At 30.8% G+C, this 16,467-nt stretch overlaps 1 protein-coding gene across 1 annotated transcript in view; it reads left to right on the top strand.

Annotated features, from left to right (window-relative positions):
- Positions 1–16,467, top strand: part of LOC100200602 (tyrosine-protein kinase HTK16) — a gene marked incomplete at its 5' end in the record, with an annotated part of 52,634 nt that overhangs the window by 23,789 nt on the left and 12,378 nt on the right. The window contains 4 exon segments of the mRNA NM_001309752.1: positions 82–220; positions 372–493; positions 9,001–9,054; positions 9,918–10,010. Of these exon segments, the coding sequence (NP_001296681.1) occupies positions 82–220; positions 372–493; positions 9,001–9,054; positions 9,918–10,010 (408 nt within the window).

Genomic DNA, 16,467 nt, shown 5'->3' with positions numbered 1-16,467 from the left:
ATAACATTCTTATTAAATTTAAAAACATTCTTATTAAAATGTAAAAATAAAAATTATTTTTTTTATTTTTTTTACTATCAGTTTACAAATGAAAGTGACTCTGATACATTTACTCGTTTGGAATGTGAAAAAGAAAAACCTTTGCCTAAATTACCTTGTCCAGTTGTTCACACTGAGGTACCAAATAATGTAGATGTAAGACAAAAGTCTGATCAAACAAGTAATTATCATCATTGTTATTTGCTAAGTTATTTTCTAATTTGAGAGTGATATTTTATGGCAGTATTATTTTTCTAAAAAGTTTTTTGCAAAGTAAGCAGTTTTCTTGTTGTGTGTTAAATGAAATTTAAATTTTATTTCTATACAATCAGTGAAAAACAATGCACAACAAAACATTATATTGAAAGAATCAATAAGCTTTGGGAAGGAGCTGGGAGTTGGGGAGTTTGGTTCAGTTATTAAAGGAATATGGCTGAGTCCAGGAGGAAAAGAGGTATCAATTTTTTTTTGCAGTAAATTTTGTAGTTTTATTGTTTTGTTACTGATATATTGAAATGTATTACCAAGTGCAGGCCTTATTATAAGATTTTGTTGCATAACAGGAAAAGCCTAAAGCAAGCGAATGTAAATTTTCTCAATATACATATTTACATCGTTAAAAATCAAATTAAGTCAATTGCAACAGATATTAAAGTACCGCATTGTAATTAAATTAAACTTAAAACTATGTTAAAAATCATTTAAAGTCTTTATAAAATATTTATCAAATATATTTAAATAAAACAATATTGTTATAAAAAGTATCAATAAAATTTAAAGACGTTGTTTGGAAAAAAAAATTACAATTTATTTTTTTAATAAAAGCTTATTTAAACTTCTACTAATTATTTCACATTCACTAATTATTTTACATTTATAACACAATATTATTGTCTTACATTTGATTTCTCACAATTTAGTTGTTTTTTTTAATGAGAGAGTATAAACATTTTTATCAAAATCTTTGCCTTCTACTCATTGACTAGCTAATCATTTCTAATCAATGTTCATTCTAAAAAAATTAATGATAAGTAAAAACTTTTGGTAAAAAATATCTTTTCATTAATTTGTTATATAAAGTTTACAAAAAAATTTCTCTTTATGAAATAATTTTGCCTACAGGATTATGGTTTATCCGACAATGCATTTATATACAGTTATAAGTACATGAAGCACTTTTTTATGTTAGCACCCTCGTAATGTGATAAAATTTATTGATTTGATACTATAAATAAATAAACAAAACAGTTGAATATAAAATGAACATAAAAAAGTAACTTAAATTAAGTTTGATAAAAGAATTTTCTTTAACATAGTTTGGAAAATAGTAAAGTAAAAAATAAATTTAAAACTTTTACTACTTTCCGTTTTTAAAAATTAAAAATATTTTTTAGAAAAAATAGAAAAAAGTTTATTTAACTATCTATTGTTTTATCAAAAAAAAAAGTAATTTCAAAAGAATGTTTAAATATTCCAATTAAAAGTTTTGGCTTAAGGCATGGTAAAGTTGGCATTTCGTAAAATGTTAGCAGTGTAACACTTCTTAACAAGGCCTGAATGCTAGCAGTGTAACACTTCTTAACAAGGCCTGAATGCTAGCAGTGTAACACTTCTTAACAAGGCCTGAAGCGCAACATGCTATATGTACAGATAAATACAATTTCAGAACAGCCACTATTCTTCATGGCACTGAGGCAACAAGAGACTCACAATTTTTTTAGTCAAGAGTCTGCAATACCTCAAACTTTGCTTACATCTTTTGGATAAAAGCGCTTCTTTTTTCATGCTATTGCAGGTGCTTATTTTATTTATTTGTATTTCATTTTTTTCCTTTCAGATACCAGACAGATTTTTTAAAACATAGAAATAAAAATCAGAGAAATATGGTTAAAAATATGAAGACACTAAACTGGTTACCAATCCTTAGATATCCTAGTTACTGATCCTTGGACATCTAGTAGATGATTTTTTAAATCTAGTTTTTCTCAAATATAGAGTTGGATAATCAGAGAGTGCAAGACTCGTTGTCACTTCCACCCCAATACTGGCACTCTGAGTTTTTATTTTAGAAATTTCAAAAGTTTACTAAAATATTAATAGTTGTGAATGAATATTCTGAATTAACTGTTGGGCCACTGCAACAGTTTGTGCAACAGCCAGTGCAACAGTTTATGTTAATGCAACAGCTTAGGCATAGATGTAAAAAAGAGAGTAAAAAGCCAAGTGAAGTCAACTTTCAAAGTTTTGGGTGAGAAAAGAAGTTCAATTACAAAAAAGAAAAACTGTTAAAAAATCTTTCAATTGTTAAACTAAAAAACATAAATATTGGACCAAGATAATAAAATAAAAAAGAACTTAATTTAAAATTCTTAATAGAAAATTTGTGTATTGATGATATTTTTAGGATTTTTTTTAATGATAAATTCTTTAGACTTATAGTTATAAATAATAAATAGAGTAAAAAAAAAAAAAATTACTCCATTTGATTGTCATATTACTTTATTTAGTTATTATAGTATTTAGAAATTTTATATTATTGTTTTTAGAAACAAAGTTGTCAGATGATTCAGTATTTCCTTGTCTTCCTTTTTAATGAAATAAAAACTCATTCTGCTCTTTGTGTGAGAGTATAGTAATATGTTAGAGTATGGGCTCTGCACAATTGTTTGCTACTTTCTAAGAGAAAAACTTTGATTGTATAAATAAGCTTTACCATCAATTGAGCACAATGGAAAATCCCAGGAACCTGAAAATGTATATCTAAAGTGAGTGTTTCCTCCAAGGAGGATCCAAGTCAAATCTTATAATTCTTGATAGTTTTCACTCTGAAATTATCTTATTGTCTATTACTTATCCATTCAGTACTTGCTAATTAGTTTGGGGCCATAGAATGTTTTTGCATAGTTGCATAATATAATGTATTGTATTTATATCTAGCATATTGTGCTTCAGGCCTTGTTAAGAAGTGTTACGCTGGTGGCATTTTTTTGGGTTTTGTTTGAATCTGTAAAAAAAACTTATAAGTAAATGGGCTTAATATCATGACCCTCAGAAAATGTTTTAAAGGGATGGTAGTACTTTTATTGATTTGGTTCAAGGATATAAATCCCAAAATCTGGTTACACAGCAGGAAAAAATCGAATTTCAAATTTTGCATTAAACTACATTAAAAACTTGAAATATATATAAATGTAATGTAAAACTTTCGTTTTTATCACTCTTGTACCAATTATTATTATTATTACTATATATATATATATATATATATATATATATATATATATATATATATATATATATATATATATATATATATATATATATATATATATATGTATATACTAGGGTTTTGACTTTTTTTCAACCCTATGCTCCTGTACTGTAGTTTGATAAACTTTTACCTAAAAAGCACAAAATGAACTATTATTTTCATATCTTTTGAAAAAAGTTCACCTTACTATTGAAAAATTGATTTTTAACTACGCAAACCGGTTTTTATTGACGTCATCATTGAAATTTATTAAAATTCAGTTATACTTATTAAATATTTTAATAAGTATATATTTTTTTTATATAAAAAATCTTTGAGACATTTTTTAAGATGCACATATATTGACTGAAAAATATATACTTATTTTTATGTATCTTAATTTAAATAAATTTCAATGATAACGACAATAAAAACCGGTTTGCGTAGTTAAAAATCCATATTTCAATGACGGGGTAAACTTTTTTCAAAAGATATGCAAATACTAGTTCATTTTGTACTAGGTAAAAGTTCATCAAACTACAGTACAGGAGTATGGGGTTGAAAAAAAGTCATAACCCTAGTATATAAATATAAATAAATATATATATATATATATATATATACATATATACATACATACATACATACATAAATACATACATACATACATACATACATACATACATACATATATACATAAATACATACATACATACATACATACATACATACATACATACATACATACATACATACATACATACATACATACATACATACATACATATATACATAAATACATACATACATACATACATACATACATACATACATACATACATACATACATACATACATACATACATACATACATACATACATACATACAGGGGCTATTCTTGGAAAATAATTTGGGCGATGGTATCCCCTTCCCCAGCCCGGAGAAGTTTAGTGGAAATATTGCAGAAAAATGGCGTTTTTTACAACAAATTAAATTTGCCGTAAAATACCCACAAAAAAAAAGAAAAAAAAGGACCTCAATCTTTTATTTGGGTGATGCCCAAATACAGTCGACACTGTTAAAAATGGGCTAGAATATATATATATATATATATATATATATATATATATATATATGTATATATATATATATGTATATATATATATAAAAATATATATATATATATATATATATATATATAACTATTATGATTATTATTTATTTAATTAATAATAATTGCAGAATTATTGCTTGAGGGTTTTAAATAAAAGTATGTTATAGAACAGAAAGAAAAATATTTTAATAAGTAGCTGACAAGCATGTTGGTGACAAGTTGGTAACAAAGTTGGTATTAAGAACTTTTTTTTTTTTTTTTTAAACATCTTCGCTTCCAAGAAGGCTACAAGCAACAACTTATTAGAGTTGGTACTGGAAGAGAAAAGATGAAGATTGTAGAGCAAAATAACGACTGACAGATGACTTAAAGAATTGCAAACTATATGAATCAGGAAAGCAATATGAAGGAAGCGAATTCCAAAGAACTGATGTTTGAGGAAAAAAACTAGATAAATAAGAGTTTTTGGAGCACTTAGGAACAGTCACAGAAAAAGGATGAGACTTAATTGAATGACGAGTAACACAAGAATGAATTTTAGTAGATGGCACAAGAGACACTAGCTCTTTAGAGCAGTGCCCATTATAGTATTTGTAGAAAAGAGAAAGAGAAGTAACATTATGACGATGTGATAATGGTTGGAGATTGGCTGCAAGAGCAGGTCCAACTATGTTTACAATGAGTTTTTGCACTTTGTCTAAAAGAGAAAGCGCATAATTAGAAGATTCGCCCCAGATATGGCAACAGTATTCCATACAAAGCCGGATTTGAGATTTATAGAGAAAGAGAATAGAATCCAGAGTAAGAAACTGTCAAGCTCGATAAAGAGATGCAACCTTAGCAGATGCTAATTTTGCAACAGATTTGATATATGGTTTCCAAGAAAGATCGGAAGTAAGAGTTAATCCTAGATAATGAAGGGTAGATGACTCATCGAGTACACTACTGTTCATAAATATAGGAAGATCTGAATTATTGTGATAACGGTTTGCTGAAAAAAATTGGGTTTTATCTGAATTAAAATTCACCAGCCACTGTGAGCCCCATGCTGTAGCATGTAGTGAGATCCTTTTCAAGCTCAAATGCCCCCTCCAAGCTATCAGAGAGTTTGGCTAATAGGATGGTAGTTAGACGAATCGGATTGCTCTCCAGAATTTTTGAAAATAGGATTGGCAGATGCTGCTTTCCAGCAGGCTGGATCAACCTGTTTGATGGCTATATCAGGTAGAATGCAACTAGAGGAATCAAGAGGTGATATTGATGAAAAGTTCTTAACAAACAAGAATAGTGAAGCTTGACCTGGAATTGTCGAGAGGGAATAAAAGGTTCCATGCCAGCCTGAATCCATGAAGTTATGTAAGAAGCACATTTGTCAACAGGAAGACGAAAGATTTCTACCCAAGGGCCATCACAAAGAAAATCATGGAAAGAGTCCCAGTCAGCTTTAAGATAGTTGTAAGAGGTACGATGATTGGGGGATTTGGATGATAAAGAAGAATGAAATAATAGTTTTAGAGAGATCAAATTGTGATCAGAAGCACCTAAGGGGGAATGTGGAGAAACTGAGCACTGACTAGGATCAGAAACAAGACATCAGTTGAGAAGAGAAGGTTAATGATTCAGGTTGTCTGGAACGCGAGCTGGAAAGTTGACTATTTGAGTTAGGTATTAAGAAAGGCAAAAGTTGTGGGCTTTTATACCTGCAGAGTGACTGACACTAGAGCCAAGCCATTTAGTGTGATGAGCATTAAAGTCACCAACAATAACAATATTAGCTGATGGATAAAGAGGGAGGGCTTGGTCAATATGATCAGAAATAACATCAAAAAGAGTGCAGTCTTGAGATGAAGGAGAGTGCTATAGAACAAAGAGAAAGGCGATAGAATGAAGTGGTACTAAACGAAAGCACATAAAAAAATAATCTTTGGATTTAAACCTAGTTTCCTGACCAATGGGTGAATTCTTATGAATGTAAATCCCCAGACCAAGCATGTGACTAGTGGAGCCTTTACAAAATAAAGGAAGATAACCATCAACACTAAGATCACAAGATGAGACAGCTGAACTCAAATTAGTCTCACAAAGAGCAAGTAGGTCTGTTGAATTTTGCAAGAGATAAGACTCAACAGAAGAAAAGTTACTTCGAAGACCACAAATATTAGTGAATGATATGTTTAGAGAGCTTGGTGATGATGATGGTTTTTTGTGTTTTATAGTTTTTGGTACTTTATTCATTTTTAAATTTGTTGAAAAACTTGACTCAAAGCATAGATACTACTCAGAACACTGTTTAATAGCCCAAGCAATTGCCACATTACTATTAATAAACCTTAAGCTGTAACAAAGGGCTCCAAATGTGGCCTCGGCAATGCACACCAAAAGTACAAACAGGGACACAATCCATGTGCAACATGGCACTGCTAATACTTTGATATTTTTCAGCTGTTGATGGAATCTGCCTCTCTCAGAGCTACCACAGAGTTTGGGAAACCTGACTACCAGCCGGCCTCAGAACCATAGTTTTAGAGCTGTACCCTTATTAGGAAATAATAGAATGAGTTGCCTAGTCATAAAAACAGAGACACAAGCAAAACTCATGCATTGAGTCAAGAAGATCCAGCATTCAACATCCTAAACTGGAAACAATTTATTAAAAATACATCTGCGCCTGCCTAATAGATGAAGAAGGGGTTCGAGGCTGGTCAACAGATAGAATCTGTTTACCCCTTAAGTCTTTGCCTAGGAGACCTTCTACAAGACAGTAGCCGGATGCATTTAACATCTGCCCAAGATGAGTATTTTTATTGAGATTCATCTCTAGCCTTTACTCAACCAAGAGCCCTGAGGCAGGGGGTGTTTTAAGTCGGAGTTGGCCTCTCCTAGCCTTTGCCTAAAAAGGCATATCCTACAAGGCAACAGCACATGAAGCAGATTGTACTGGGTTACATGTTACCATTAGCAGGATAACCTGACCTGAAAAAATTTTATTTATGCTTTTATTTTATTTTTTTATGCTTACATGACAGTAATGCTAATGCAGTAAGTTTAAGGATATTTAATTTTTTTTAATCTTGACATTTCATTTTGATTAATTTCTATTCTTTCTTAAATGAATAACCTCTCAAATGATTTTATATGTTCTTATTCAAGTTTTTTGTTGTTGAATCTTGTGATACATCTTTGCAGCCTGTCTTCATACTCTATGGGGTTGCTTTTTTCCAGTCGGTACTGAAAAGATAAAGGATATCTTCAATTGCTTGCTTTGAATAAATATCTGAAGAGCTTTTGTGGTATTGAATGAATTGTGGAGTGTGGTGGCTAACAGCATAAACTTTTTGAGTGATATCAGTGTGGAATTTTTAAATAGGAGACTATGAATTGGTCAATTTTTATAGCAAAGCTATCGTCAAAATAAAAAAATTTGATCAAACTTGGAGTGGAAGTTGTGTGGTGGCTAACTTGGAGTGGAAGTTTTTCTCAATCTGATTTAGAATAAATTGATTTTAATTTGTTACCAGCTTTTTCACACCAGAATTGAACAGCTTTGTGTTGTGCTGCTTGATTTTAAATTGCTACAGGTTTTTCACACCAGAATTAAACAGCTTTTGAACAAGATTATTTCTAGATTAAAAAATCCTTTATTAAAAAGATTCTGTACTCTTAGAGATAAATAGTATAAAGATGAAATAGTTCAAAGAAATTTTTTATGTAAAACATTCATTTTAAGAAAGTTAAAATGTCTAATTGAAATGTTAACTGGAAAATATGAAGTTGGGCTTGGGAAAAACTTTTCCATAAGAAGGTGTTTCCTTTTTGGATGAATGATGCTACAACTTTTTCAGCTGTCACAGCATTGTTTTACATGACTTCTGCTAAATTCCTTTTCAGGGTAAACTTTAGTCAGTTCTGTGGAAGACCCTTGTCAACCTTTAAAATACATTGAAAAAATCTTTGTTTGAAAAACTATGTTTTGGGTTACCTCAGGTTTTTGGGTTGTGAAGAGTTGTGCTTTACCAAGTGAGCAAATTAAACAGTTACAAATGAAATCTTGTATAATAGGGTGGGCTTTAATAGTTGAAGAGGCAAAAGGTTTGGACTGAGTTTGAAACAGCAACAATCACAAGTGAAAATTGGGATCATTAAAGTCAATCTGTTGCATTAGATTTTGTTGAACTTTTTCAATCATGAAGCTAGCTAATAAACCTCTGTTCAAGCATTCTCCTTCTGGTTTTGCTTTTATTTTGCAAGATTTGGCATTATTTTACATTCGTTCAGAGACCAAAACCTTAAAAACTGAAATATTTATTTTATAACTTAAGCTGAAGCAATTTTACAGGAATTTTGTTTTACTGAAAGAACAAATTTGGTTTTTAAGAATAAAATACAGAGATTTAAATTTTTTTTCTAATACCAAAAAACTAAGCTTTATGATTCAAATCCCAGTGGCTACCAATATTATTATAATCATTCCCATAACAGCTTTCCTGGGGTCATGACATCAAGCGTTTTTTCATTTTTTTAATAAAGTAATTCCTAATATTCTGACAAAAGTTTCTTGTCCCTCCTTCATCCATTTTGTTTATTTGTTTTTATTAGATTAATGTTGCAATGAAAACTTTACATAAAGACAAAATGGTGCAGGGTGAAAAGGTGAGAGATAATGTATACTTTTTTTGTATGCTATTTTTTACTTTTAATTAATAACTGAAACAATATATTTTATAATGTTCATTATTTTATACTTTTAATTTTTACTATTCAAGTTTATTTACTTTATTATTTTTTTACTTTTGAATATTTTTTTTTTTGAAAATTCAATTTCAATCGTCAAATTCAATTGCTTAAAAAAATCTTGTCAAATTTTATTGAACAAAAAAAAGAAAAAAATGTATGTAAAAATATCTGTGATAGCAGTGGTAGTAGAGGTAAATGTTAGTTTCCTGCAAACATTTTAAAAGAAAAATGATTGAGGATAATAACGCATAATCTTTTATAGAAACCATTGTTATAGATTATATAAGTATTTTAATAGCATAAAAGTGTATTCCTATTTTGTTACGTTTTGTGAATATTTTTTTCTAAAATAATATTTTAAATACAAGCTTTATTAATTTAATATAAAACATAAAAAAGTTTTTTTTAGATAAAAACTCTTTTTAATGAGATTTGCCTTTTTAAAGCGGTTTCTTGAAAGGTGCTGTATAAAAAATCATGTTTGTTCAGATTTTTCTGATTAAAAAAAATTATAGTTATTCCATTGTTAGTAATTAGAAAGGTTTAAAAAATGTTTTTTTAAAAACATATTTTTCCAACTTTTAGAAAATATATTTTTTGTATAGTTGATCCATTGCTAATAATTAGCAAGTTATAAAAGCTATACTTTGTAAAAAGTTATTTTTAAAAAATATAGCTTTTTAAAAACTTTTTAAATATATATATTTTGTATAGATGATCTGTTGTTAATAATTAGTATGTTGAAATTCTATAGTTTTTGCTAATTATTTTTTATTTAGGAATTTTTAAGAGAAGCTCTTGTCATGTCACAGCTTAATCATCCTTGCATTGTGTGTTTGTTAGGTGTTTGTTTAGGTCCTCCAATGATATTGGTAATTTTATTTTATTTTGTTCAAGTTTAATCAGTTATTTATTCTTTGTATAAGTATATACACACAATACTACATCTTACACCACCAGATAATATATACATGAATCCACATAATATATGGCTTCATCATATAAGTTACATGATATACATATTAGATTATAACTGGTAATGTATCTACAAAACCAAAAGGATATAACTACCCACAGACATATAGGATATAACTACCCACAGACAGATAGGATATAACTACCCACAGACATATAGGATATAACTACCCACAGACAGATAGGATATAACTACCCTCAGACAGATAGGGTATATCTATCACACAGTGCACAGCTAGTTTTTATTTCTTTAAATTTTATACAAACTGTATTGCATTAATCACAAAGTTTTATAGGATGGCTACTAAAACATTTTTTATTTGACAGAATTCGATTTTATTTATTCTTTTTAGAGTGATACAATTATTTAGCAGCTTCTCTGTTATTTTGTCTTGTTTGTATTATGATAGTTCAGGCCTCATTATAGGCTTTAGCATACACTTGTTGGTTGAAGCTATATGTATATTTTTTTGAAGCATTTTGGTCAGATAATTTTGAGATGCTGGAAGCCAGATCTAGATTATACAGTACATAAAAAAATAAAAGTTAGAAATCAATCAAATCAAGTTGAAATGATGTGGTTTATTCACGATTTGTTTCTTCGGATTTTTTTTATGTTTTCAAATTTACTAATATTCTATACAAGTATAACTATACAATTATGCAACTATAAAATATAACTCTTCAAATATAACTACAAATATAACTTTTTATGTTTATAAATATAATTTTAGTAATGTTGCTATATCTTGTGAACTAAACATCAGAGTTTTTCAAAAACTTGGTTAGACGGGTGGTATTTGTGAGTTATAGGGGAAAGTTAGGTAGCTCTGGATGGCAGGTAACTCTGGACACTTGATGTACAGCTTAAACTAAAGAAGCTATGTGATTTTAACTACTTTAAAAACATTATTAGAGTTAAAATATGGCATATGCAAAGTATCTATCATAATATGCCTAAGCGATTGGCTGGGAGTGCAAGATATTGTTTCCCACCACCAGATGAGGGATGTATTATCATATTTGATTCACATATTAGTAATTTTTATATAAACTAATAAGTTTATTGATTATTTTTATTTGCAATATACATTAAAAAAAATTTGTTTAATACTTTGATTCACAGGTTTTAAAACTAGTATTTGTGAATGAGGTATGATCGGGTGGTATCTGACACATATTTGGAGGGTGGTTCCAGACAACTTAATCTGTTTACATATTAAAAATGAGTGACTTTTTTTTATATAAATAATAAATTTAATTTAATACACAAAACTATAATAGTTATTCATTTAATTCCAATAAAAAGACCTTAGATTTGAAAAAAGTGTTTTTAAAGTATTTATTTTCATTAGCAAAAAGTTAATGTTTATATTTCTAAATAATGACATTTTCATTCCCATTCCTTATATATCATTTTTAAAGGCAATTACATAATATATTTGTGACACACTGGTAAAAAAGAGGCAAAATCATGGTTAAACTATGTGTATTTTTTCTTTTATATTTTGTATATTATTAAGGAAATGAATAATTACTTTTTTGTTTTTAATTCGATAGACTAATGCTTATACTTTTAAAAAAGACTTTTGACACTTTGTTTTTTATTAGTACATGTCGACAATCTATATTTTCCTTAGGTGTCTGGGGCTTCCTGATTTTCCCTTAAATTCTTAAAAATATTTCGAATAAGTAACGTAAGTTATGTCATCTGTGGAGTTATTGCGTGATGTGTTGCTTTTTATGTGGGGAAAAAATGTGTGAAATAAAACCTTTAGTATGTGTGAACTCAAAAGGTGTCATTTTGAGTTTTAAAGATAATTATTTAAGACCCAAAAACCATTATGGTTCTTTAATAATAAACCATTAACATTCAAACTTTATAGTTTTCCTAATTCAATACCTTAAAGCACTTTCAACAACAATTCAACTCTATGCACTTTCAATAGCAGTTCAACATTCACTGTATTTTTAATTACTGCCATTTCTTAAAAGTAGATACCGTTGCGGATGTGTATTTCTGTTGCAACCATAAACAAGCTATTTAAATTTTATTTGAAATTTATTTTAATTATTTTTCAAAATCATGTGACTCAGACCTTTAATAATTTTTAAAAGTTTAGCAAGACTCTTCTATTTGCCTCATTGAAACCTAATGTTTTGTTTGCCTTTTATTGGAAAATATTTTTTTGTAAAATATGGGTGATTTCTAAAAATCTGGACTTTCAAAAATCACTTTTGTTAGTTTTTTTTTTTGCTTTTTTTTGTTTTAAAGAAAAAGAAAAAAAAATGTGACTCAATTTACTGAAATAAGTTTAGTTAATAAAAATATACCTTTTCCTAAAAAGACCAGTTTATCTTATCCCAAATCTGATCAATCTCTAATCCAGTTTTTATAAAAAACTTTTTCTTTTATCTTGATCTCTGCTTATTATTAAACTTTTTATTTATTTATTTATGTTAGACATTTTTTTTTTTTTAAACATCTTCACTTCCAACAAGGCTGCAGGCAGCCACTAATTAAAGTTGGAAGTTACTGAAAGAAAAAGATGAAGATTGTAGAGCAAGATAACGATTGACAGACGACTTAAAGGATTCCAAATTATATGAATCAAGAAAGCAAGATGAAGGAAGCGAATTCCAAAGAGCTGATGTTCGAGGAAAAAATCTAGACGAATAAGCATTTTTGGAGCACTTAGGAACAGACACAGAAAAAGGATGACACTTGATTGAATAACGAGTAACACGAGAATGAATTTTAGTAGAAGGCACAAAAGGCGCTAGCTCTTTAGAGCAGTGTCCATTATAGTATTTGTAGAAAAGAGAAAGAGAAGCAACATTACGACCATGTGACAATGGTTGGAGGTTGGCTGCAAGAGCAGGTTTAACTATGTTTACAATGCGTTTTTGCACCTTGTCTAAAAGAAAAAGGGCATCATAAGAAGAACCGCCCCAGATATGGCAACAGTATTCCATACAAAGCAGGTGTTGAGATTTATAGAGATAGAGAATAGAATCCGAAGTAAAAAAGTGACGAGCTCGATAAAGAGATGCAACCTTAGCAGATGCTAATTTTGCAACTGATTTGATATATGGTTTCCAAGAAAGATTGGAAGTAAGAGTTAATCCTAGAAGATGAAGAGTAGATGACTCATCGAGTACATCACCGTTCATAAATATAGGAAGATCTAAATTATTGCGATAGCAATTAGCTAAAAAAAATTGACTTTTATCTGAATTAAAGTTCACCAGCCACTGTGAGCCCCATGCTGTAGCAGAAGTGAGATCCTTTTCAATCTCAAATGCCCCCCCCCCCCCCTTAAAGCAATCAGAGGGTGTTGGTTTATTATCACGACAAGAATAAATGGTAGTATCATCAGCAAACAATGCCACTTTACATATGAGAATATCTGGAAGATCGTTAATGTAAATTAAAAAGAGTATAGGGCCAAGGATAGAACCTTGAGGAACCCCTGAAAATACAGAATAAGAAGAAGAGTGCTGTCCATTGAGGACAACTTTTATACTACGATTGGAAAGGAAGGATTCAATACTCTTAAAGATGTTGCCGGATACACCATAAGAAGAAAGCTTATGGAGAAGACCAGCATGCCAAACTTTATCAAAAGCTTTTGAAATGTCAAAAGCGATGGCCTTAACCTCTCCACCTTTATATAATGCACGATAAAACCTATCAGCTATTACTGTTAGCAAATCAGCTGTAGAACGAGAAGATCGAAATCCATATTGATGGTCAGAAAGTAAGTTATTAGATTCAAGATGAGAAATTAAGTGTTTGTTAATTAAAGATTCAAAAACCTTGCTTATGATAGGAAGAAGATTAATGGGACGGTAGTTAGACAAACCAGATCGCTCTCCAGAATTTTTGAAGATAGGGATAACAGATGCCGCTTTCCAGCAGGCTGGAAAACAAGACTCTGATAAGCACTTGTTGAATAGTTTTGAGAGTATAGATGATAGCTGCGGAGAACACTTCTGCAAGACAATATCAGGTATGTTGTCCGGGCCACAAGCTGTAGAAGAGTCTAGGCAGGAAATCACTTTAGATACAGATGCTGGAGTGATATGAATGTCAAGCAATGGATCAACCTGTTTGTTGGCAATATCAGGTAGAATGCAATTAGTGGAATCAAGAGATGATATTGATGAAAAGTTTTTAGCAAACAATTCAGCTTTGTCTTTAGGTGAGGTGACAAAGTCTGAGTCGTACAAGAGAGGTGGAATTAAAGATTTACTTTTATTATTGATATTATTAAAGATTCTCCAGTCACGAGAGCCTAATTTTTGAGATAATATACAAGATTTAATGACCTGAGAATAATGGGTTTTGGCATTAGACAAAACTTATTTACTATTGTTTCTAGCAGTAATAAACAGGCGTCTGTTTTCTGGAGAATTGTTTTGCTGATAAATATGGAAGTAACGGTTTCGATTGGCAATCGCAGCAGCGCAGTGTGAGGAAAACCATGGAGGAGTGTGAGGCTTGACCTGGAATTGTCGAAAGGGAACAAAAGATTTAATGCCAGCCTGAATCCACGAAGTTATGTAAGAAGCACATTTGTCGACAGGAAGACGAAAGATTTCTACCCAAGGGCCATCACGAAGAAAATCATGAAAAGAGTCCCAGTCAGCTTTACTGTAGTTGTAAGAGGTTCGATAATAGAGGGATTAAGGTGATGAAGAAAAATGACATATTAGTTTTAGAGAGATCAAACTGTGATCAGAAGCACCTAAGGGGGAATGTGGAGAAACTGAGCACTGACTAGGATCAGAAACAAGACATAAGTCGAGTAGAGAAGGTAAATGATTCGGGTTGTCAGGAAAGCGAGTTGGAAAGTTGACTATTTGAGTTATGGATTGAGAAAGGCAAAAGTTGTGGGCTTTAGTACCTGCAGAGTGACTGACACTAGAGCCAAGCCATTCAGAGTGGTGAGCATTAAAGTCACCAACAACAACTATATTAGCTGATGGATAAAGAGAGAGGGCTTGGTCAATATGATCAGAAATAACATCAAAAAGAGTGCAATCTTGAGATGAAGGAGAGCGATATAGAACAAAGAGAAAGGCAATAGAGTGATGTGATGCTAAACGAAGGCACATGAAAGAATAGTCTGTGGATTCAAATCTAGTTTCATGACAAATGGGTGAATTCTTACGAATGTAAATGCTCAGGCCAAGCATGTGACTGTTGGAGTCTTTACGTAATAAAAGAAGATAACCATCAACACTAAGATCGCAAGATGAGACAGCTTAACTTAAATTAGTCTCACAAAGAGCAAGTAGGTCTGTGGAACTTTGCAAGAGATAAGACTCAACAGAAGAAAAGTTACTTCGAAGGCCATGAATATTAGTGAATGATGGGTTTAGAGAACTTGTTGGTGATGATGGTTTTTTATGTTTTATAGTTTTTGGTACTTTATTCATTTTTTTATTTGTTGAAGAACTTGGCTCAAAGCATAGATAGTACTCAGAACACTGTTTAATAGCCCAAGCAATTGCCTCATTACTATTAATAAACCCTAAGCCGTAACAAAGGGCTCCAAATGTGGCTTCTTAATGCACACCAAAAGTACAAACAGGGACACAATCGATGCACAACATAGCACTTTTAATACTTTGATATTTTTCAGCTGTTGATGGAATCAGCCTCTCTGATAGCTACCACAGAGTTCGGGAAACCTGACTACCAGCCGGCCTCAGAACCATAAAACTGAGTTTTAGAGCTGTACCCTCATTAGGAGATAATAGAATGAGTTGCCTAGTCATAAAAACAGAGACACAAGCAAAACCCATGCATTGAGAAGATCCAGCATTCTACATCCTAAACTGGAAACAATGTATTAAAAATACATCTGCGCCAGCCTAATAGATGAAGAAGGGGTGCAATAGAATTTGTTTACCCCTTAAGTCTTTGCCTAGGAGGCCTTCTATAAGACAGTAGCCGGGTGCATTTAACATCTGCCCAAGATGAGTATTTTTATTGAGACACCATCTCTAGCCTTTACTCAACCAAGAGCCCCAAGGCAGGGGGTGTTTTAAGTCGGAGTTGGCATCTCCTAGCCTTTGCCTAAAAAGGTGTATCCTACAAGGCAGCAGGACATGAATCAGATTGTACTGAGTTACATGTTACCAGTAGCAGGATAACCTGATCTGACTTAATCATTTTTATCATGCAAACCACTCATGCATTCATAATTCATTTTTATCATTCAATCATGCAATCATAATTCATTTTTATCATTCAAACCAATCATGCAGGATTTAAATTTTTAGAATATATGGGGCTATTTAGAATCTGGGGATATTTAGAATATCAGGGGCTGCAGCTTTTCC

This window comes from Hydra vulgaris, chromosome 01 (genome assembly GCF_038396675.1).
Source record: "Hydra vulgaris chromosome 01, alternate assembly HydraT2T_AEP".
In the NCBI taxonomy this organism is placed as follows: Eukaryota; Metazoa; Cnidaria; class Hydrozoa; order Anthoathecata; family Hydridae; genus Hydra; species Hydra vulgaris.
This window is presented reverse-complemented; position numbering and strand designations above follow the sequence as displayed.